We start from the raw sequence: 25,244 nt of genomic DNA, 5'->3' as shown, positions 1-25,244 counted from the left end.
CATTTATCCCCACCAAGAGTTTACCACGACATTCCCAAGCCAAACAGGCAGAAAATGCTCCATCTGTTAAAAATCCAAGCTAAAAATCTCTCTGTGAGGTAATGTTGCAAGTACTGGGCAGAGGAAAGAAACCCCTAAAGGATATCTGCTTTTCTGCCCAACATCATCATCGGGACAGCAACCTGGCCGCCTTGTTTTTGCACAGCCAGCTGAGTTTTGGCCAAGAGACTCAGCATGAGAGCCAAAAGGCACACTCATTTGCATTGCAATTAAAGCCTCAATTCGTACGGAAAGTTCTGGCCTCACACTTGGAGTGAAAACCCCCTGATTTGTTCTTGCAAAACACTGCTGGCTGGTGTCTCTCTGTCTGCTGGATGAGGTTTGGGGCTTTGGGCATCCTCAAAAGGCCGTCCCAGAGCTTGCCCTTATTTTGATGATTTTAAACAACAGAAAGGCAGCAAAATGAGCCCAGAAGAGACCGACTCACTGGAGCTGCATGCACATGGCAGGGGACAGGACAGACCTGCTGCATAATTCAGGTGAATTTCTGCTTGCCTCTGCAGGGGACTGTTTGAAGGGTGCACAGGGAATGAAGAGACTGACGTGTCCTTTCCTCAGAAAAATACACGGCATTGCCCAGGCTTCTCTTCCTTAGGCTGGAACACGTTGTGCCACTCTGAAACCTGGATGGACTTCTGCAGACGCTGAAACCAGCAGCATCAGCACCGCATTATTTGGGGGTCGAGGAAGCCACAGCAGGTACCCCGAAGCGGTGACGCACCACAGGCCTTGGCATTCAGAGAATGGAAACTTCCACTTGAACCTGTTTGTTAAAGCACAGCTGCTGCCTGTAGCAGGGGCCTGGAACAAGGATCAGCTCTCAGTAGGGGGTTGCTGTTTGTCCAGACTCGAGATGTTCACCAAAGCCTGGGATCCTGGCTGCGAGGAGGGAAAGCAGTTCTGAAGCCTTTTGCATAACACTGCTTATTTAATACAGGAACGTTCAAAGTCCCTTTTATATGGATCCTGATGGCAGGAGATAAGGTTTCTGAGCAGAGCTGTCAATAAAATCCTCTGAGGTTCCAGCAGAGACAGGCGGGGAGACTCAGGCAGCACCACGCACATCTCCCCTCCTGATTTCCCAGCCAAAGCACCCAGACAGCTGCAGGTAACTCCATCAGGTGAAGGGCTGGGCTATGGGGAAAACCATGGAAATAGCGATGTCAAGAATCAGATGCCATCTCCGTGGCTGCCTCTGAGCTCCTTCTCGTTCTGTTTTCCTTGAAACCTATAGAACAGTAGGTGGAAATGAAAAGATAAGTGATAGCAGAGGCTCGACCACCTCCACTACATGGGCAGGCAAACAGATCAGTCCGTGCCCAGATTTACAGCCTTGGCTGCTGGACCCATATGCAAGAAGCTGAGATAAGCCAAAATTAACCTAAGCCAACTGCTGTTCACTGCTCATCTGACTGTGTCAGATGGACGATAGTGGTAACGCACACAAAGCTTTGAAACAGCACCTCAAAGGTCCGCAGAAGTAACCCAAAGCACCACAAAGAGCTGCAAGGGAGACACCCTTGGGCTCCAGAATTGCATTGCAACGTTTGGGGATGGAGATGCATCCCTGCAGCTGCAGGACTGGTGGGGGTTGGCAGAAGTGGAGGCTGGGACCCTCAGGGCAGCCAGCAGTGCTTTCTGTGCTTAGGAGACATCAGAAGAAACCATGCAGCAAATTTAGGCTTCAGCCCATGCTTTCCTGGATGAAACACACTGCCCCAAGCTGATTCCCTCCCCCTGGAGGCCTTCGCCAACTTGGCGTCTGGTCATGTTTGGAAGCCAAAGAGCTCCAGTAGAAGACCAGGTAACTCTTCTTGGGAATCTCTTCCCGCTCATTGGGCCCAGAGATGGGAAAATGACAATACAGAAGGGGGGAGGGCCTTCCCAAGCTAATGCCAGCTTTTTTCTGGACAAAAATTGAGCAGAAAACAACTAAGATGGGCTGCTCTACCTGCATCCATGCCTACGCTCCAGCTGCCTGCCAACAGTGGCAACCAGCAGTGCTGGGGATGCTGCTGGAAACCCCGTGCAGCCAAATTGCACAAAGTGCCAGCAAAAAGCACCTCGCGCTGCAGAACATCCTGATTTCAGCCCTGTGCTCACCAGCAGACACTCAGAGCACAGATGAACCGAGGTTTGGAGAAAAACAGAGGTGCTGACAAAACACTGGTCTGGTGCAAGAGTCCATTTTCTGCAGTGTGGGTTCCTGTTGGGCTATGGACACGTGGGAACACCAGGAGGCACCACGCAAAGGCTTCACCACCTCTGTGCTCTCTGCAGAGAGTACCAAAAGGCAAAGCTGTTGTAGCCCTTGCTTGGCTTGTGCTCCAGAACCTCCCCTCCCTGTACTTTTAAGACTCCTGAAACCTTCCCCACCTGAAAGGGCTAAAAACAAAGCCACAGTGGCTTGCAGCAACACAGGGACTCATCCACATCTGCTCCCAGGGAAAGACCTCGGCTTCTTCTCCCAGACACCAACTACCACAGGGTCCTTCTCAATTCTGAGCCCTCTTCTTTTTCCAACTTGCATTTCTGCAGACGTCTCCTTCAAATTCTGGTCTGCCCTGGACACGCTATGTTTTACCCCAGAAAAACAGTTGTGCCTTAAAACCTTACTTCTCGTTATTTGTAAGTGCCCTTACAGACGCCCATCACAGGAAGCAAAGGCGAAAGTGGGCACACGTACCGTACCTGAGCGCCCCGGGGGAAATGCAGAACTCAACGTGGCATTGCTGGGCTCCGCATCCCTGCCTGCCCCATTATTTCTCATTATCAGGACAGCACAGCATGCTTTACCAAAGCACAGCTCTGCCGCGGACAAACCAAATGAAACCATGTTCAGCAAGACCCATGCAGTAAGTGAGACACTACAATGCAGAATTCAGCAGATTCCATTTAATGTCATGTGCATATATCCATACATTACTTATGTCAATGGTTTTGATGTGCATGATGCCAGGTCTTGAAAAATCTACTTATTCATTCACATCTGGGAGCGTGAATTCTCTCAAGCAATCGCCTCGGGATGGATTTGCTGTTTTAAAATCAGCTTTCAACCGCACACTTGCAAAGACAATTACTGTGAACTCGAGGCAAAGCATGCAGAGCTAATCCCTAAAACTTGCAGATGGCTCTGCAAATGCTGCTGCAAAGGGCTTTTGCCAAGAAACGGGGAGTAGGAAGAAATTTGCTAAGGAACGGGCTCATCTTGCTCAGCATCCCAGGCAACAGCGAGGCAAAGCAGCAGAAGTAACACAGGAATGATTCCTCAAAGGAGGTTGAGAAAGAGGGCGGAGAAGATAAACCACCACCACCACCACAAACCCTAACACAAAACAGAATGAACAAAAAAAATGATACTGTCACCATGAAGTACTCACAGCAGTGGGACATTCTTGGCAGCTCCTGGGGCTGCCTGCCCTGCCACGCGCTCCACCACAGCACTTTTGGGGTAGATTTTTCAAGCCCTGGGGATGGTTCCAAGGAGGGCTGCTCAGATCCGCTCCCAGCTCCCACATGGTCAGAATGTATTGCATAGCATTTATTTCAGATAAGGCACTGGTTTGCCAAAGGTGAACAGCAATTCAACAGCAATGCAGTTTCCATACAATCCAAATTTGATGGCCTACAGTGCAATTACATGTAAAAATCAAAGGCAAGGTCGGGAAGATTAAACCCAGCTTAAAATTTAAGATTGATACTAAAAACATAAAGGAAACTACATTTTTCAAAAGCCTTTTTATTTTCCTTCACCATTGTTGTTTTACAATACAAATATCACCTTGTGAATACACAAAAACCCTACAGAAGATAACTCTGCTTCACGTAAAATACAGAATGTATATATATATATATATATTCATATATATTTTTTTCTCTTCTTCATTCTTAAAAAAACTATTTTGTTCTGCACATTGGCAAGTTTAGGATAGAGTACTTCCCCAAACATACAGTATGTATGGTAGGAGTGAAACTTATAGTTACATGCAGTTTCTGCACAAATATTTTAAAGAAATAGATTATCTTTGTTGTTTTTCCAACAACAGCTCAATATGGGATGGAGAAACCATTTGTAGTTCACTCAGTGATCATTTGTAAAATTCTTAAAAAACAGGAATTCATGGCTGTTTTCTTATTAAAATACAGCTACCAAGTAGACAATAAAGTGATTTCTTTTAGCGTGACCTGCTCACAATGTGTGAACAAGATCTGACCCTTCTTATTTGGTTTATCCCTACCCATGGCATACCCATTATAAGCAAATTTCCAGTTTAATTTAGCTATAAATGCAAAAATTAGTAATTATACAGTATATATAATTCTGCTTTCATGGAATACTTTATTTTAAATAAAAACATTTAAGACTGCCTACTGACCATACAATCAAGACAAGAAAGGCACTAGAAACATAGACAAATCTCTCTCTCTCCCAAGAAGCATTTTCTTTACATTTTAACTCTCTCTTCTCTGACATGTAAAAATCTTTTTAAATTTAATTTTCATACACATTTTGAAAAATAAAGTTAGGAAATACTTAGAAAATCACTTTACAACTTTTTTTTTTTTTTTTGCACTTTTTGACACAGTCACTGCAGATTCTACAAAACCAAGATTAGCAAACCTTCCTGTGTCTATCATCTCGTTTGTATCGCCGTGCAACAGGTAGAAAGATTTCTTGATTTTACCCGAGGCAGGTATTCAGAAACCTTCACAGAGTCATTAGCTAGAAAATGGCTTACAGCCCAATCTTTGGGGCAAGAGATATGAAAAGTATGTTTTCCCAAGAAAATAATACGCATTATTCCCAGACGTGACTGGAAAGACCAGAACTTATGATATAAAAGCTTTCATTTATGCTGTCGCATCATATACAAAGGAACATGGTGATGGGTAATGTAAATCCCAAATCTATTGACAAGAAATGTATAACAGTGCGTGATAAGTTAAATTCTCTTTATTGTTGTCCAACGCAGATCCTTTGGAGAGAAAAAAAAGATCACAGTGCTTACCAGGTAACTGAATAGGTTAAGTCAAGGGAGCTGTTAAAAGAAAGGGTTAGGGAGGGGTTGGGGTTGTTTTGTTGTTTTTTTTTTTATGGCATCTTCTTGCATGGAGTTCTTAGCACTTGGGACGGGCCCTTTCCCCTCTGTCCGCCAACACGCTGTTATGTGTCATTCACCAGCCGGCTGTATTTCACCTGCCTGCCCCGGTGCAGCACCGGCCAGGGGAAGGGCCAGTGGTAGGAGCGAGGTACGATTCCTTGGACATTCTTTTCAAAGTACTGGAAAGGCTTGTACCACCAGACCCTTGCAAGGAGGTTGGTTTGGGAAGCTTCTTTTAGCACCTGCAGGAAGATAATCAGAAAGGAGAATTACGAGGGAGCACATCGCTTGCACGACTTCACTGTTTGCCAATGACTACCGTGTATCAGTGGTGGTCTTTGCTTACAGCTGTTTCTGAAAACCTCTTGGCATCTTGAGGTATCTGCTGAACAAATCTGTACAGCTAAAGATCACAAGGAGCCAAGCTGCTTTTCCACAGCCTCCCCGCGCACAGGACCTGTTGCACCTCCGTGACACTTGCTGTCATTTCCAAGCCCTCAGCTGCTCAACAACAGCCCCAAGTGAAAAAGCTGCATGTCAAAAAAGGTCAATCTCACATCCCTGCTGCGAATGAAAAAACATCCCAAAGCATGTCTGTTTCCAAAAGTGCCTTTGAAGCCCTCTGTGGCTCCAGAATTATTCTTGAGTCCAGCTGTGTGCATGCCTTGGCCCATCAGGAAGAGGCAAAAAACCTGCCCTGGACTTGGTGTGCTCTCACACCACAGCCACCACCCTTTTTACTCTACTTGGCTATGAGCAAGCCACAGCTGAAATGAAAGGAGTGGGCAGGTGCTGAGGGCATCATGCGAGCACCCTGCTGCACGTTCACTGTGCCACAGCAGGAAAGCCAGGTATCAGCCCACTGGGAAGTGCAAGCACAGGGCCTACACACCAAGCTTTCTTTCTATGCCATAAACTCACATGTAAAAAATTCTCTTTCTGGGAGGAGCCTTTTAAGCCATGGCACATGGAGCAGCACCAGGGACAGACAGTGGGACACAAACACATGCTCAGGAAAGGGTCCAGCAATCAACATTTCCCAGCATCTTAGCAGATGAGGGAAACAGTGCCAAGCCATCTCCTCTGAGCCTCAGCACGCTGCAAAAGAGATACATGTCCATACAGTAAGGCAAAGAGCTCTTCTGAAGCATGTTCTCATCGGAACTCAAAGCTTCAGTAGCCTCCTAGCTGGAAACGTGGCCACTCAGCACTGTCATTTTGATAGACTTTGGGAAATCTGAGGCGTGGCAGTCAGCCGAGTGCTGTGTGACAACATGAAGCTCAGGCACAGACTGTTATCAAACACAGTGGCTCCCTAACTGAATGAACATGAAACTGTGTGATCTGCAATCAGGCGTTTGGAAGCAGAAATGTGCAAGAAGCTTGAGGGCACTGCTGCAAGTAGCACAGAAAAACAGGAATAGCATACGACACAGTAGCTATATAGACCTTGGTATGAACTGAAAATCAGCACCACTGTAGTATTAACTCATTTCCTACTATCATGCTGGGTCTTTGTCCAACATAATTAACTGGAACTGAATGCAACAGTGATGGATACCTTCTGTACAACATGGGATACCTTCCCCATGTTGTACAGAAAATATCTGGACTGATTAGTTGTTACAGGCCTAACAGAAGTCTAGGATAACTTCTGTTAACTCACTGTGTGCAAAAAGCATTACCTCTATAAGCTATGTTAGAACACAACAAAAAATGCCAGTTGGCCCAAATTCAGAGGGATTTCAAAACCTGAGGTTGGTTACACAGCCTATGGCAAGCCTTCAAATATTTTTTGCAGTTGAGACACAAGATGAAACCAAACAACAACACCTCTTCACTCCTGTAAGGCAGCATGAAAGGGGAGAGCAAGATGCTCCAGAGGGGCAGGCTCCTGCAGAAAGGCTCAGGGCAATGTGTGGATATTCACCCATAGCCACAATACAGCAAACAATGTTATAAGGATCCAAAGGCTGGGAGAAACTCACTTGCTGGTTGGCCATTGTGTGATACCACCAGAAAAGTCTTGTAGTGATGTAGTAAGCCACCACCACGTCCACAGTGTAGTGGTCATGAGCAAGGAGGATGCAGAACATCCCAACCATGCTGAGTGTCCAGCAAAGCCAGTGATACCACCAGAGTCGCCGTGGGGAATCTGCAAAGAAGCACAAGCAGGCTGTTAGGGAGCATGCAGAAGAGGGCCACCAAAATGACTCAAGGGATGAAACACCTCTCCTATCAGGGCAGGCTGAGAGAGCCGGGGCTGTTCAGTCTGGATGAGAGAAGGCTCTGGTGAGACCTGAGATCAGCCTGGCAGTGTCTAAAGGGGAGCTGTAAGAAAGAAGGGGACTGACTCTTTAGCAGGGTCTGTGCGATAGGACAAGGAGGAATGGTTTCAAACTAACAGAGGGGAGATTTAGATTGGATATATGGAAGAAGTTTTTTATAATAAGGGTGATGAGGCACTGGCACAGGTTGCCTGGAGAGGCGGTGGCTGCCCCATCTCTGGGGACATGAAGGGTCAGGCTGGACGGGATCTGAGCACCTGATGTAGGCGTCTCTGTTCATTGCAGAGGGATTGAACTAAATGGCCTTTAAGGGTTTCTTCCAACTCAAATGATTCTATGATTTCAAAACATTATCAGCACTTAGGACTACATCTGTAATTAGAAGAGGATGCTGACTGCAATCCTGGGTGGGTAGAAGAGTTAAGATTAAGAGCAGGAATGCTGAGATGACAAATACATCACCATTCTGTCAGAGTGCAGCTTTATATTGTACTTAGAGGTAATTAGACACTTGAAAAATAGAAAGGTTATGAAAACTTTGAGAGACAGGCCAGATACATAAAAATCTAAAATATCCTGGTCTGTAAAATTAACTGTTGTGTACTTCAATATTAATTCTACACAGCTGACAATCCATTTCTCTTGCTTTTCATAAAAGGCAAAATGAGCGACCCTGGCATCCATCTCTCTAGACAAGGAGATGCAGTTAAAATACCATCCATGGGGCATGGTTCAATGAAGGTATAAACTATATTCTAGACAAAACACTGGAAATAAAATATATACTTCAGACATGGACATGGGAAGGTGTTGTATTTTGTCTCCAAAGTTTTCTTTTTTCAGTAAAATCTATGCCCTTGAAGTTGTATTACTTTTATTTAATGGGAATGGGTGCACTTTCACTTAAATGGCATTTACCGATCAGCACATCGATGACTCTTTGAAGAGCTGGGAATCTATACAACAGCAGATTCCTGATGAACATACTTACACTCTTTGATAAATAAGTAGGTGAGAGTTAATATGACGGTGTGACCGCTGTACAGATAGTCGCCGCACATGTTGTGGGATCCTGTGATGGACAATCCACCGCCAGCTATCAGCTTCATTATCCTTCGCAGGTGAGATTCCCAGTCTCCAAAAAGCTGGTGGAAGAGCAAACAGCAAATGAAAGATGTCACAGCACTGCTAGCCTTTCCAAATTTAAAGCATGCCATTAATCAGCAACTTTGTCTTTTGCTTGTTCTCTCTTTTTGCCTTGACGTAAAATAATTCATTCAGTAATGTGGGCATTAGCACAAGTCTGCACATGAGCACAGGCTGCACACACCTGCATCCATTTGTTATTGGAAGTGTTCTCAAGAGAGCGAACGGAGAAAACTATTACAACTTCCCTATAGATACAATGTCCCAAAGGATTATGTTGTTTCTCCTGCACTCACAAAACAGACAGAAGGAAAAGAGGCAGCGCTATTTGTCCATACAGACATTCACAAATGTATGTACACGTGCAAAAAAACCCTATACCATGTCACACCTGGTTGCAATGAGAAACGTGGCATCTTTTCAGGGTAATACCAAATCAAAGAACGGTCCAAGAAGTGCTAACCTCCTGTCAGTGGCCACACTGAGTAACAAACTTAGGGTAAAACAGGTAGGTGAGCAGAAACTGCTGTTATTTATAAATACTTATTGCTGCTACCATGAAAAGGCATTATCTTTCTTCAAGGCCTTGCTGGCAGCATTGCCAATGTGTGTCAATGCAGGAAAATACTGTAGTGGGAATCTTCAAGACCACATAAGGGGTTCAGATTTTTCATTCATTATATCCTTTTATAATCCTCACATGTACAGCGAGGAGCAGAATAATGACTACTAGAAAACCTGTGAGTTCTGTAATAGTCTCAAAAAATCCAGCTTCACAAAAAGAAAAGGAGATGAAAAATATTTCCAGTTATAGTTAGAAATTTCTCATGATCACTAAACATCTGTTTCCCCTCTGTTCAAGAGGCAACACAATTTAAATAAATCAAGCTTAATTCATCTTGTTCGTAAAAATGCAGGCCCTGCAGCTGATAATCCAACTGAAAATGAGATGAACTGCCCAAGCTGTACATCCAAGCTGCCTAAAAGCCAGATTTAACACACATCTTGAGTTTCTCACTACAAACACTAAAGGATCCCCCTGCCCCGCATTGAGAAGTTTTAAAATAATTTCTTTCCACTTCACATCAGAAAAGAAATACAAATGGTGTTTGTCATAGCACAGTGCCAAACCTCTGCGTGGGCTCCAGTTCACAACATCCACACTACCAATAGGGATGGTCCTCCACACCTGAGGGATCTGCTCTGCATGACCTCCAACTCATACTGTTGGCTCAGAAGGCATTCCTGAAAAACTTCCATTTGCCTTTGGAAAGCCAAAGCGAATCAAGTCCTTCTCTTGGATTTGTTGCCCAACAGGTTGCCAGCACTGTCCCAAGACCTTGCATTTGCTGCTCACAGCTCTAACATAAATCCAGCCATTAAAGAAATTCTCAAAGATAATGTGGGGAAAGCACAAGTAGGAGGTACTGAGCACTTCCAGGACCCAACGGGACACAGGAACCATCTCAGTTTGGAGGAGGCCAAATGGGTCAGCACACTCAACAACACATCTGCTGGATCCTTACCTCATTTCACTACGTTTTACAATCCATTTAACGGTTAGAAGGAAACATAGAAAGCAACAAATGCCCTGGTTGGCCATCACGGGCATCTTGTTCCTTTGCTTTAACAAGTGCTTTTAAAACAAGTGCTTTTTTTGCTTTTAAAGCTCCTCCTTGCTTTAACAAGTGGAAATTGTACTTTTTGGACAGATCTACACAGAGTCTTTGCAGCAATTAAATATTTCCTGCTAGCAATTCCTCATAAAACATTAAAATGCTCCCAAAGCCCACCCTGTGATTGTTAAGAGTAAGGTACTGAGATGATATTCTTTCCCACCAGGGTATTTAAGGCTTTCAGGAAAGCTCAGCTAATCTTTTAAGCAGAGCAATGGAAGAACACAATGTAGGCTTGTCTTTAACTGAGTAATGAACTCTACTTGCTGTAAATTTCCGGAGATGACAGGTTAGCCCATAAATATCTGTGTGGGTTTTTTTTTTTATTTCATAATGGCTGACTGATCAAATACATTGTTGACTCTGTACCCCCTACTTCTCTTTACAAAACACTGAGGTCCCTCAAGAAGCCACACGTGGCTTGGCAGAGCTCTGCGCTACCAAACAAACAATAAAGCACGTTTGTTGGCTTCACCTCCCTGAGAAACCCAAGTGTTTTGGCTCTGTTTGCACCACAGGTTTGTATGTCTCAGCAAACCTCATAAAAACAGTGACAGCACGTGCCTCAAGATGAATCATGGGTTCGATTTATGGTTTTACTGCCTGTCATCTGCCTCATGGCTGTGCACACAACCCTGCTGAACTTTGCATGCCACAGACGTTTCTGTCCTTTCTCCTACTTAAGTTATAGCACAAACAGCAGAGGTAAGGAGATGAAAGCTATATATAAAGATCACGTGTATGTAATACATGAAGCTCGTTTCCTATGCTTATGTGACAGAGATGGACTGAACACCAGCGCCTCAGTAACTTGGTTTCACCGTGGCTTTTGTAAGCCCGTTTCTTCCTTGGCACAATAAACAAGAGTCCATGCTAGCTCAGGGAGGGTCAAGCCCTTGCACTAACCCAACTGCAACATATCCAGGGACTAATAGCAAAGAGTTTCATGTGAAACTGACTTTACAAAGCTTCTTTGGGTCGTTTTCAACTACAAATCATAAATGGATTTAACAACAGGTTGCAACCCTGAACTGCTTCAGAGAAGAAGAAAAATGCTGAACATATGAATCAGTTACAACCGCTACAGAAACTACGCAGCTGTGCAGAAGGAAGCTGCCATCCCATCCCCACCCTCCCAGCACCCCCTCATGCCAAACTGTTTTCAAATTAGTAACAATCACTGAGAAACCAATGCTCACAGTTCTGTCAACAGTGGGACAAGGAGAATCATTAAAATACAGAAAGTTAGTGAGAAGTTTACCTTTGGAGAACACTTGAAATGCATGCCAGGTACTGGGAGTGTAGTTACGTACATTGTAATACACCGATACAGGTATAGTGTGCCAACTATACAGAAAAATCTTCTGCTAATTATAGACCTAGAAGAAGAAATAAAAGAAAAAAAGAAAATACAATAAGCAAAGGTAAACGAAACACACAAGGTAGGAACTTTGGCCTTCTTGATACTTTTGATACTCAGGACTTGCCCATCTACGTCAGCTTCCACCTAGGAATACTGACTTCCTTTACAAATATTCCCACGCTTTGCAGGTCAGAAATATGCAAACGACTCAACTAACATTACCCGTGAAGTTGATTACAGGAAATTTAAGGATTAGAATACAAATGCCTGAGCAGATTTAGCGCTGAAAGCATTCCAGGGGATTTCATGCCCACACTCTTCCATTAGCTTAGAATGGTCACTAATTTTCTATTCAAGGCGGGGGATAAACTTACAATATTTTCATTAAAAGATGAAAAGGACTAAGTGAATTTCTGCTGACACACACCTCTTAGTAATTACAAAGGAATACTGTAGAAGGAATAGCTTGTATGACCCAAATGAATGAGAACATTTATTTCTCGAGCAGCCTTGAGAGAAAGCAGATCACATCAGCAACAGAACATCCAAAATACCAATTGAGAGCTGCATCAGCTGCAGAATGGGGTGTTTTCATAGAAGGGCACTCTCCAGGCAAGCAGTCACCGTTGCAACGAGATTCATTCATTGAGGTCTGCCAGTAAATTGCTCAACTCTGGGCAACGTAGGGAAGTTTCGTAAGCACAGTGAGAGCAGGGCGCAGAGAGCTGTAAGTCTGACTCAGAAGCAACAGCCAGCCCCAAATCAGGCCTACTGAGTTTTACTGCTACATACTGGACAACATCACCACAAGAAAAAAGCTTCCAGCACATCCATCAGGACAGAAGCAAACTACATATGAACTCGCACAGCCTTTCATGAAAAACAATCACCAATAGCTTTACATAACAGAGGCCAGAGCCAGCTACAGCAGCTCAAGACTTTAACCACTGCTGTATCCTGCTGGCTACAGACCCTTTGGGTTTTGGTTGATTCTAAACCATTGTTATCTAGAGTTAAGGTTATTTGGGGAATACAATGGTTACATTACAAGGTGAAAGTCCTCCCATTCAACTTTGAAAGATGCAATAATAATAATTTTTCTATGAAGTTGAGCTCTTTCATAACTCAGCACTGGTCATCTTTTCCTTTTTAATAGCTTTTGGCAGAGTTATTAAACTGAAGTGCTCTGCTCTCAGAGGAGTTCAACTTTGCAGTGCCAGATCAGTAAGAACTCGAGTGTCTTAATTTATCAGAAAAGCTTCAAATACTCCAGTGCATTTTGTACTTGAGTGCTCATTGAGTGCTCACAGCTATTGAAACACGGTATTTTGGGATTTTTTCCCCCTCCCAGTGCAGACAAGGATGCAGCAGGGAGTTAAGAAGCACACTGTATTATAGTGTAGCTGCATGGGCTGAATTGCAGAATCAGATTCACTAAAGTAGGGAAAGTCCTTGTGCTGAAGGCACCATGCCACCAGGGCAGCGGTTATCCTCTGTGGCTCCAATGAGGAAATTCTCACTTGGAAAGGTGATCCACTACAGATCTCACATGTGCCTGGCTTTTATAACCACACTCAAGTTTGCTTCTCTTTATACCCTTGTATAAAGACAAAGAGTAGGGTTGGGGATTAAAAACAGCAGCACATTTGAAAGACGAAAGAAGCAGCAGTGTTTTACTGAGCAATGAATGTTTTTGTTAATGTTACCCATGAATCTACTTAGTTTCAAGGAGATTTAGTGTGCTTTAGCTTAGGAAAGCCTGCATCAAAGTGCTCTGCACTGTAGTATTAAAGAAAAAAAAAATCCAAAAGGCCTCATATTTTCCCCTTTCAACAAGGTTTGGCCTATATGTGTGTGAGCCAGCTAACAAGTAAGCTCACTACTGGCAAGGATTATTACAACTATCCAAAGCTTACCTAACACGGGTAGCAAGTACACTAACTAATCACGTATGGGCTGCTTGCGTGGGCTCCTCAGACTCTACAGAAAAACACACAGGTGGCCCAGAGTAACCAGCTGAGTCCCATGCATGCTCCCCACTCCCACTCACTGGTGAAACCAACCTAATCCCCTTACCAAAAAATACCAGGGGCAGGATTCTGAAAGGGTATGCAAAGAAAGAAGGCACTTAACTCCCTGTAACACACCTAGTGCCTGGCACCAAAGCCCTCCCTGCTGAGCAAGCCCACTGAGCAGGCAGAAAACTCCAGTATCTACCTGGCTTTAAAATTATTTTTCAGATAAGAAACTAGCAGGAGCCAATGAAAAGTCTGCACCACGGTTAGCTGGATGGATACAACCAGCATCCAGTTCCACCTCAGGTGTGGTTTTGTAGCACAACAAAAGACATGTAGGTCCCATTCACCTTCATCATGCATTGCCTGGACAAAACAAGGAAGACATTGGTATCATGAATGACACATCTCTCTCAGCCTTCATTGCTTGGAAGAAAAACATGGGATGAAATCAGGCTATTGGTAAATAATGCATATGGTGTAAGAAGCAATAAGAGTTTCACTACTTGACAATGACAACCTCATGGGTAACCATGCTTTTGGCTCATCAGTGATCCCGAACTTTCCCTCAGAGACATCCACGGGTGGTTACTGTGTCAACCAAGTAGGAGAAGAAATGAATCTCCTGCCCAGCAATCACCAGGCTTCACAGCTCACCTTCACATCTGTGACAATGGCTATCCCTGACACCGCTAATGCTCAGGGAAGTGAGAAAAGTCCTTCTGGCTTCATTTCCTCCCTTCATTCTTGAATTAAGTTTCAAAGAGAGGCGATAATGCTCTCCACAAAGTGATTCAGTTCTTTTATAGCACTTGGTGGTTCACCAACCAAAGCCATGAGAACGAGGTGTTCTAGACAAAGCCATGTCACCAGACCCTGCTCCCTTCTGCTCCTTAGTGACAGCCCAGGCCTCTCAGACTTCGACAGCTCTGCTTCTATATACACAAGAAGAAAGTCTCTAACATGTTACGTGACTAGTACTCATACTGACTGCTACAGAATAGCTGTTCCAGGACTGATACTGAAAATGGAAAGCCCTGTAGCTCAATGACATCGTCACCTTACAGCCAAAGCAGAAGAACACATCAAGCAAATGGAAGGAAAACTCTCCACATCTATCAAGGATGCCAAAATACTTTGCTGTTACTTCAACCCATCTCTCATTGCTTTGAAATCTCCAAGCACCTCACGGACTCTGCTGTGCTTAATCCATCACAGTGTGCTTGAACCCTCCCTCATACTGCCCAATTAACCCAACACACTTCTGAAAGTAATCTCCCATGGCCTTCTCTGGGTGCTTCCCTTGATTTTGAACATATCTGCTCCGGGGCACCAAGTTTATGGTTCCCCTTTTCATTGTAGGACCACAGCAGCAAGGAGAGCTCAGTATTGCAGCTAGGACCATGGGAGCCTGACACAGAAGCTTATACAGCAAGAGATCATGTCAGGATAGATTATTCCTCCTGTACATACAGGAACACACACACAAACATTTTCAGCTTCTAAGCATCCTACGACACTACAATAAGAATGGATTAAGAATTAACCATTCTAGAAACTTTCCTTTAAGGAACTCTGTGGAAGTGCATAATGGTCTTAAAATTTCAGCGGAGAAAACCCAATAACTTCTATAAAGCAACAGTAAAGATGAATAAACAGCAGTCTCAAAACTGATTAATTTTTCCAGTATTCATTTGTACTTCATAAAATAAGGTGTGAGGTTTTTTTTGATAGGAGGTACTTGTCCACAGTTAATTAGTGAAAAAACACACAGCAAAAGCTGTGTCTCTGGGATGCCCAGGATAGCTCCCCAGGATGAGAAACTGATAGCATCTTGTGGATTGCTTAAACATTTGTCAGATGGCTGTGGAAATCTACAGCTCTGTTACGTAAAGGTATCCTGCTCCAGCACAGCAGCTCTCTCAAGCTGCCTGTACCTTAGCAAGCTGGTGAACAACCTGAATACATTTAAGTTTTAATAATTTTCTCCATTATAAGGGTGAGTGAGCTGCCACCCTCAGGTTTTACTGTTTTGAAAAAGGGAAATTGAAAACTTTAAGGTCATTACAAAGTCCTGTAACCAAAAGATCTCGTATTTAACATAGTACTGCACAGACTACACGCCTTCCAGCTGTTGTTTGGTTTTTTGTTGTGTTTTTTGTTTGTTTGTTTTAATAATGGAACCACATTAAAAAAAAGAACAGGAGAAGAAAGAGACTTTGTATTAGCAGAGGAGGAAAACCCCTTTGGGTGAGGCAGCTATAGGGCATGCTTCTGCCTGGTTTTAGAAAGGAAAAGCAACATGCCACTCGATATTGCTTAGAGCCACCTGACTTTGAACACTCCACAGGCACAGCAGCACAAGCATTTATATCAGACCACTGCTAAGGCACTCCAAGGTATGGATTTATGGCATTCTGAAGAAACTGAATTAAGCATCCACTTGCACAGTCACTTTGTAGAGGGTAAGAGGTAGGTGACTTGCACTGGCAAGCAGATTCACTGTTGCAATTCTGAGCAGGTATGAGCAAGTACCCAGACAACCTTGCAAATTCACCGTGTATCTGCACTTCTGCATATTTTATGATAAGCTTTCAACATACTCTGTTCTTGACATTACCTGTACTACTTAATGTCAAGCAGAAAACATCCTTTAAAAGTTTTAATGCAGCACTGCTTCGGTTCACAGCACTGCCTGCCGTTTAGTTCCTGTCGATGGAGCCTGCTGATGAGGCCTGCTACCTCCAGCTACAAGAGGCATTGCAATCGCAAGTGCTCGTCCTGCTGGGGGACTTCAACCACTCAGACATCTGCTGGAAAAGTAGCATGGCGAGCTGCAGGCAATCCACAAGGCTCCTGGAATGCACTGAGGATAACTTTGTGAGTCAAGTAATATGTGGCCCCACCAGGGGGGGATGCAATACTGGACATGTTGCTCACCAATTCAAATGACCTGATTGGTGACATCAGGATTGGAGGCTGCCTGGGCTGTAGTGACTGTGCTAAGGTGGAGTTCATGGTCCTGAGGGATACGAGACAGGTAAAGAGTAAAATCAGGACACTAAATTTTATGAAAGTTAACTTGCAGCTCTTCAGAGTGTTAGCCAACAAAACACGCTGGGAAACTGTCCCATGGGCAAGGGTGTGGAGCAGAGCTGGCAGATCTTTAAGGAAGCTTCCCTCAGTGCACAAGAACTCTCCATCCCCAGGTGTAGCAAGTCAGGAAAGGAAGGCTATAAACCTGCTAGTCAAACTGAACAGCAAGAAGAAAATGCACAGGCAGTGAAAGCAGGGACAGGTACCATGGGAGAATTATAAGGAAGCTGCTGGGATGTGTAGGGATGGGGTCAGGAAAGCCAAGGCCCAGCTTGAACTGAACTTGACTAGGGATGCCAAGAAGAACACAAAAGGCTTCTACAGGTACCTCAACCAGAAAAGGAAAGTCCAGGAGGGCATACTGAGCCTAGTGAGTGACATGGGCAAGCTGGTAACAACAGACAAGGAGAAGGCTGAGGTACTTCACAACTTTTTTGCCTCAGTCTTCTCTGATAACTTGCTTGCCACACAGACCTCATATGTTTGGTTTGGTAGGAGGGGACTGGGGAAGCAATGTCCCTTCCACTGTAGGTGAAGACCAGGTTCGTGACCACCTGAGGAACCAGAACATCTACAAGTCTATGGGTCCCAATGAGATGCACCCCAGTGTCCTGAGGGAATTAACTGATGTAGTCACCAAGCCACTCTCAATGATACTTGAAAAGTCATGGCAATCAGGTGAAGTCCCTGGTCATTGGAAAAAAGGAAACATCATACCCATTTTCAAGAAGGGTAAAAAGATGACTCCAGGAACTACCATCCGGTCAGTCCCATCTCTGTGCTGGGAAAGATCATGATGCAGATCCTCCTGGAAGCTATGCTAAGACACATTGAAGGCAGGGAAGCTGATACAGGAGAATCAGCATGGCTTCATCAAGGACAAATCCTGCCTGGCCAACCTAGTGGCTTTTTATGATTGTGTCACTGCATCAGTGGACAAGAGAAGAGCCACTGATGTCATCTATCTGGACTTCAGTAAGGCCTTTGACACAGTACCCCACAACATCCTTCTCTCCAAACTGGAAAGATATGGATTTGATGGGTGGATAGTTCAACGGATGAAGAACTGGCTGCAGAGAGTGGTGGTCAATGGCTTAACATCTGGATGGAGATCAGTGACGAGTGGTGTCCCACAAGGGCCAGTGCTGGGACCAATACTCTTTAATATCTTCATCAGTGACATTGACAGTGGGGCCGAGTGCACCCTCAGCAAGTTTGTCAATGACACCAAGCTGTGGGGTGTGGAAACACACCAGAGGGATGGGATGCCATCCAGAGGGACCTGGACAGGCTGAGCAGTGGGCCCAGGTGAACCTCACAAGGTTCAACAAATCCAAATGCAAGATTTTGCACCTGGCTCACGGCAATTCCCACTGCCAATACAAGCTGGGGGATGAAAGGATTGAGAGCAGCCCTGCCAAAAAAGACCTGAGGGTGAGGGTGGATGAGAAGCTAAACATGAGGCAGCAATATGCCCTCACAGCCCAGAAAGCCAACCATACCCTGCACTGCATCCAAAGAAGCATGATAAGCAGGAAGAGGGAGGTGATCCTGCCCCTCTGCTCTGTGCTGGTGAGGCCTCACCTGGAGCAGTGCGTCCACATGTGCATCCTCAGTGCAGGAGAGACATGGACCTGTTGGAGTGCAACCAGGTGAGGGCCACAAAAATGATCCTATCTAGACACCTCCCCTGTCAGGACAGGCTGAGAGAGCTGGGGCTGTGCTGGAGAAGAGAAGGCTGCGAGGTGACCTGATAGAGGCCTTTCAATATCTAAAGGGGAGCTACAGCAAAGAAGGGAAAGACTCTTTAACACAGTCTGTGGTGATAGAACAGAGGGAAATGGCTTCAAGCTTAAAGAGGGTAGATTTAGGCTGAATATAAGGAAAAAGTCTTCTGCAGTAAGGGTGGTGAGGCACTGGAACAGGTTACCTAGTGTTGTGGTCTATGTCTTATCCCTGGAGACTTCCAAGGTAAAGCTGGATCAGGCCCCAGGCAACCTGATCTAGCTGTGCATGTTCCCGTTCACTGCAGGGGCGTTGGACTAGATGACCTTTAAAGATCTCTTCCAACTCTATGGATTCTATGAAAAATACTGTGATCTTAGGGTAGGATCTTAACATCAAATAAACTACAGTGAGAATAAACCCCTCCCAAATCAGTTCACAGATGATAACTTAGGTGTTCACTCTTATACAGATAGGACAGTTAAATGAGTTAAGAACATAGTTATACTCAACTCAAGGCTTTTCACGTGTTCAAAGGGCTCACGTTAACTCTGCAGGCAAGCAAGACCATAGTTTCTTATGTAGCAGTTAGACTGAACTCCCTGCTTTTGTACAAGCAGCCCACACAAACCGCAGAGCCCATGGTGAGGCATCTATTTCAGTTTGGGATACCATAACCAGAAAGACCACAAGAAACTTCATTTTACTTGGACTGTACCTGACCTCCAAATCCATCACAAGTATGCCCTAGCACCCAGTTTCCAAAAGGTTTTACTTACTTGTATTTTAACAGCAGCCACTGAACAAGCCACAGTCCTACAAGGATCATGCCATTAATTTCACAAATAGAAAAGGCCCATTGCACCCGATCAAAACGATCAAAAAATGCATCTGGTAGGGGAGGCTGCACCTCCTTGGGAGGCACTCGTTCATGAACAACTGAGATAGTCACTGTGGTAAAGATGAAACAAAAAAGTGCATAAATAAAAGCCAGGAAAGTCTTCCCCCATTCCATGGGATACTGCAAGCGTTCTGGCTCTGGCATGGGGATCTTTATCATCTCCTTCTTATAACCATTTGGCACTCCGTTCAGCTTTGTTTTACTGCTAAAGCCATTTTCATGTGCAGTGTTGTTAACGCTGACATGGATGTGCCCGTTGACATGCCCATTTTTGTGAGCCTCTATGTGATGAGCCATTTTTAAAGTCTCGATCATGTGCAATAGCTGCTGGCCGCTGTCGGACGACACTCGGGAGAGAGGAGTCTTCTTGAAATCCTCCTCCGTCAGGTTGATCAAATCCTGCCCGGTGAAGCTTTTCAATGGCTCGCAGTACTCCGGCACAGCATTTTCCATTAGCCAATTTGTCACCTCCTCAGGTGACCACGACACCACTTCTTTCATCCTGCCAGACAGCCAGGGCACAGTCTTACATTGATTTCAAAGGGGGCAGCAGTCACTGCGGCTCCAAAGCATCAGAAGGCTCCTCCTTGGCTTCATCTTGTCCAAGGAAGCAGTTTGTTAGGAGACAAGTCCCTGTCTCTAACCATCTGATGTGAACACCCAGGTCCTGTGGCAAGCGCAGCAAATGATTCACTTCATATTCGTGTTGGCATTCTTCTTCCTGGGGAGGGGAAAAAAAAAAAGTCACTTAGCATTTACCGAAAGTTTGCAATCCATGTTCAAAGACAAAACTACTGCCAACGAAGAGCCAGACTCTGGCTTAGAAAAGAGAGATTGATTTGAGTGCCAGCCTTGCATGCACAAGCCCCGTCCTCTTCGAGCTTGCTGCCAGTTATTCCAGAGCCTTAACAATTTTTCTTAAAAACAATGCTTCATAGCTGAGTTGAGGACTTCTTTTGCTCTGAACCGAACAAGACACGTGAGATATAGCTTTTAATCTCTTTCTCTGTGGAATCACCTAGGTCTGATGCTCGATAAAAGACGAAGCTTTGGATGAAGGCTCACAGCACTCCAGGTACACCACCTCTAACATGGTGTGTGCCAAGCACGTGCACGCGCTAAAATACATGAAGCTAACAGAGATAAAGACAAATGCCCTCCCTTGCAACTACCCTCACTGTTTTAATTCACAGGAAGAGAGGATGCAGCTCTATTTTCTTTCTTCCGTTTTGCAATGGGATCACATGTACTGAGAAAAGCTTTTAGACACAGATCGCTTCATTATTCAAGTGGTGTTTAGCAAATCGGTGTTTAGTTACAGAGCTTCAAACATGGAAAAACAGGACTGATTGAATTATGCATGTTAACCCACATTACACACCCCGAGCAGACTCTCACTGGAGGACAGCTTGGCTTGATACCACACCATGCTGTGCTGTATCCACTGTGCTGCATTACCACAGGGCACCTGAGCTCCTGGGTCCCATACTGGCTGCAGCATGAAGCTCGGCCATGAACTCGCACCCTCACACCATGCCATGCCACCATCCATTCTGATGCTCACGATATTCCCATCTCAGGTGATGTGCCACCAAAGAGTTCCATCAGCTGCCTCTGCAAGCTTTGCTTTACAAATTCAGCATGGATTTGGGGCTGTCAGAGCGCTCGGTACACACCAGGAGGTGGGGCAGTATTAAGGCTTTTCACTTTTATAAACTGGAGAGCAAATGCCAGTTTCCCAAACACTGAGACAGTTGGAAAGGGAGAGAGAACATCTTTAACTGTTATCTTCCTAGCACATCAGTCTTTCTGCCCAGCCCCTGACAACACACTGCAGCCTCCTGCTTGCTTAAGGAGTCAGGATCCCCAAGGCACAGAACTGCATTTATCACTGTGCAAGAAACTGCAGTCAACCCCAACATTACACCTCATTGCTTACTACATGTATACCTCCTCTTGCCTGGGCTAAACCAGTAAATTTTAGGATGAATTCTACATGCAGTGTGAAAGAACAAAAAACTGTTGCCAACAGCAAATGCTATTCTCATACTGGCACAAAAGTCACAGTACTCTCCTGTAACCCTACGAGACCGGGCCTGGCAGCTCCATGAGAAGTAGCAAATGTGTGCTTCTGGCAGCAAAACTGTGGGAGCCTGCAACATTGCTTAAAGAAAATACAGTCAATTCAGAAAAATGCATGTGCTTTAGTCTTTAAGCTCACCATCAATAATGCCTTTAAGAGATACCCTGCAGAAAAATAGATGGCTCAAGCCCTGCGTTTTTGTCCTTTTAGAGTATAAAAGCATTTCTTCCAAGAGACTGTATTGGTTTTAAAAAAATGAGGAATCCTATCTCACATACGCATGGGCACGCACCTTCACCCCTGTTAGAAATCCAGGTCTCACCCTCTGCAAAGGAACAGCAAATGGCAGCACTGAGACCAATGAGGAGCTAATAGCACAAAGTCCCAGTCTTTGCTGCACTGGCAGCGTGCCGGCTGAAATCCCAGGCTGCTGCCACCATGCCACCAGCACATAAATCCCTTGGAGCACTTTTTGTAAAGGCAGAGTAACTGATACACACGGGACGAAGGCTGGAAGACTCATCTTGAAAGTTAAAATGGAGAATAACATGTAACGTTTCTAATGCAAACATCCATTTCATAGCTTGTCTGAAACAGAGGGCAAATAGGCAAAACAAGTTTCTTTACTAACCACTCCCAGCTTGCCGCACTGAAAATATCTCCTTTTTTCAATGTGAACTGCTAAAAGCTCGACCAGGCGAGGTCTGCAGAAGCAATCTGGGTGCCTCACAGTGCCCCCACTGCCCCAAGTAAGGTTTGCTCTTGTCCACAGAGGCCAAAGATGTCAGATACCGCTGATGTGCACTGGGTTGGGAGCTCAGGCAGGCAACAAAAATGCTCCCTCCATCTGCATCAGGTCTGCTTCATTAAGGAGCCGGTATCTGGTAATGAACTATAAATACGAACGTGATTAGCATAATGATACCAATTGCACCATCACACTGACAACACGGGACAAAATCCTGGTATCTCAAAACACCCGTCACGAGACTGAGAGAGATGAAGCAACTTCGGCAAGTCTCCCAGCTCCCACCTTCTCGTGTTTACACAACCTTTTCTCTATATTCACAGCAAATATTAAAGGAACTTACAGATCCTCTTCCAATTTCAAAACAGGGAGTGCTGGTAAGTGAAGCTCCTCCCTCTACCACTTCAATCCGACCACAGAGAGGTTGGAATACCAAAAATCACAGTTAAACCAGGAGGTTCTACAAGCACCAGGAAACCTCACGGAACAAGATCTCTTTTGCATCATTTTTGGGCGATGCAGTTGAGCACGACAAGCAAATCGGAGAGCAAGTAGCTCTTTGATTAAAGGACAAGATCTCCCTGCAATAACACCAGCCGCTGCCTACAACTCTGCTCTCAGCCTGCTGGCCAAGGTGCAGGAGCCTGCAATTTTCCACCCACAGGTCTGCTTGGAGGATAATTAAGGACCCACGCTACATGTCATGATCTTGGTTTTCATTTCAAAGTCCACCTGCTCACTACTGAGCAAGTGATGGACAACCCCAGGAGTACGGCACGGGTCTCTGGGATGGCTGCGTGGGCCACAGAGCTGTCGTCTCCCTCCCAAAGCTGGCTTGCAATTTCATACACCACTCCTTATTACTTCTAAACTTGCAGCAAAAAGCGTTACTTATCATTAACACTGACAAGACAGAAACAGCAGAAAAAGACCCTTTGATGTCCCTCTGGCATCTGAATGAAGGAAGGCCTAAGGGGAAGTAGGTGGGGAAAAGGGAACAGAAGTATTTACAGAAGGGAAGGGATGCTGCTGTAAAAGTAAAATCTAGACCAGCGATCTCTAATGCCTTCCTCATGCTTGCACAGTGCTTTTATTCTCTAAGCGAGGACCTTTGCTGCCAAGGCAACAGTCACTATAGAAATCAGCTAAAAAACCAGCCATCTCAGAAACCTCAACCAGCTCCACACAGCCAAGGAGATTTGTAAATCCTTTCCCATGCAGTAGGTGCATTTTAATTGCAAACTGTGTCACTCATCAGCACCCCCAAAAAGCTGAGATGATGAAGCCATTAGCAAAAGGATTGCTAAAACAAGCAATGCCTGGAGATAGGTAAGCATGGTTTAAAGATAAAATGATGACACTTTCTCTCTTGAAAATTAACATACACTGCCATACACACTGATGATGACTGCATACACAAGCAGGAGAAAAGCGAGTGCTGTAACAACTGAAGTTTTAATGACCTAGCAAGCAACCCACAAGCCAATTCCAAAAACTCACCAGCAAGCAGAAGTTACACGGACACTAGATATAGTCTGGAGGAAGCTCTCATCCTGCAGTTTTACAGCACAAAACAAACTGCTTGTAACAGCAGCATGTGAGTCATGGTAGTAGTCACCTCGTCTACAGGAATTTTGTCGTCGCTCCCAGTAATGCTCCCATATCTCCCCAACTGGATGTCCTGCACTTACAAAGCACCTCTGCATGCCAATCTCACTAACATGAGATCTCAAGCAATGCACTGAACCATCTCCCCCTCTGCAGGACATCGTTGCCTCTAAACCAGAAATTGCCCCTTGCACAATACTGCACTGCTGGCAAGCAAGAGACTGCTGGCATTTAAAAACATTATGTGATACCAGCTTTGTGCTGTAAAGACATATTTGCAAATAGATGCTATCTGTAAATAAAAAATAGAAGCATGGATGAGCGTACAAGTTTCACAGAGCTCTGAGATAGGTTTCCAAGGTCACCCCCAGATAGAAAACGCTGTCCCACAGATGTGAAGCTGGAGCAAGCAGAATTACTACTAAGACAAGACAGGCTGCAACCGATCTGCAAAGCAACTCCCACATGCCCTCAATAGCTGCTCACAAAGTTTCAGAGAGAAAAAATTGCCTGCATGCTACATAAATCCCCGAGCAGCCCGTTTTTGCCTCAATTATTCTACAGGAAGGAAACGAGCCTACCTTCGTTTGTAGGAGCAAAGCAACGCAAAATCCACTCGCAGACAGGGATCTCAGCAGAACAGCTCTGACTCAATGTCAGAGTTCAGCAGCAAGGATTTCAAACTGAAAGTTCATGCACTGAACCTGAATCAACAAACAAGTTTCAGAGAGGAAACACTGCTAACGGGTATCTTTAAATCTGTTACACAAATACATAACCTATATGGCATACACGTGTTATACACACACACCCTGTACTAATTCATAGAGACAGCCTTTCCTCCAACTCTCATGAGAAGGAAAGCCTCTCTCTTGGCTTCTTTGTAGGCCTAAATCTCTCTGCTCAACTTTATTCCTCACGGCAGCTCTGAAGCAGTTATGGAAACCAGCAAACACTTGGAGAAGCCTTCAGCTGACCAGCAAGCTCATTATCTGGCCAGTTGCTAAGCAGGGCTTTTGTTGTGACGCTACAGAAATCCTGCTTCTAGTGATCCAGGGGTGGACAGGATGGGGTGTGGAGGGAAGTTGCTGGCTTTGCTTTAAGTTCTGAAGAATTGTTTCAGAATTCTGAATATCTGAATATCCCAGAAATCTCATCACGCAACATGGGACCAGAAGAGCAGCCAGCATTTGTAGGAACAGCTCAGGGCTTTCCATCTATTGCGAGGATGGTCCAAGCATATATGTCATTTTGTACTGCATGCCACAGCCCTGACATCCAAGTTCTTAAGTACTGCAACACCTGCAGCAGAAATGGGATACATATGAGCTTTTTTTGAATGGTTGCAATTGGAAACCATTCTTCTAATCCCCCCACACATATGCTTTTAATTCTGTACAAAAAAAAAGATGCAAACAACAACCCACCTTCCC

General features: G+C 44.8%; 1 protein-coding gene across 24 annotated transcripts in view; it reads right to left on the bottom strand.

Moving 5' to 3' along the window:
- Positions 1–2,940: 2,940 nt before the first annotated feature.
- SGMS1 (sphingomyelin synthase 1) overlaps positions 2,941–25,244 on the bottom strand; it is a 96,543-nt gene continuing 74,239 nt past the window's right edge. For 17 of the 24 annotated variants that reach the window (XM_040702227.2, XM_040702226.2, XM_025151462.3 and 14 more), the window contains 5 exons: positions 19,251–20,093; positions 11,534–11,651; positions 8,442–8,595; positions 7,151–7,317; positions 2,941–5,404 (listed from right to left, as the gene is read on the bottom strand). In XM_040702227.2, the coding sequence (XP_040558161.1) occupies positions 5,225–5,404; positions 7,151–7,317; positions 8,442–8,595; positions 11,534–11,651; positions 19,251–19,873 (1,242 nt within the window). In that variant the 5' untranslated portion in view covers positions 19,874–20,093 and the 3' untranslated portion in view covers positions 2,941–5,224. Of the gene's footprint in view, positions 5,405–7,150; positions 7,318–8,441; positions 8,596–11,533; positions 11,652–19,250; positions 20,094–23,703; positions 24,516–25,244 lie in introns of those variants that run through there. The other 7 variants (XM_046942709.1, NM_204390.3, XM_046942704.1 and 4 more) reach the window with 2 other exon arrangements.

The sequence above is a fragment of the Gallus gallus genome, chromosome 6 (genome assembly GCF_016699485.2).
Source record: "Gallus gallus isolate bGalGal1 chromosome 6, bGalGal1.mat.broiler.GRCg7b, whole genome shotgun sequence".
NCBI classification, from domain to species: Eukaryota; Metazoa; Chordata; class Aves; order Galliformes; family Phasianidae; genus Gallus; species Gallus gallus.
This window is presented reverse-complemented; position numbering and strand designations above follow the sequence as displayed.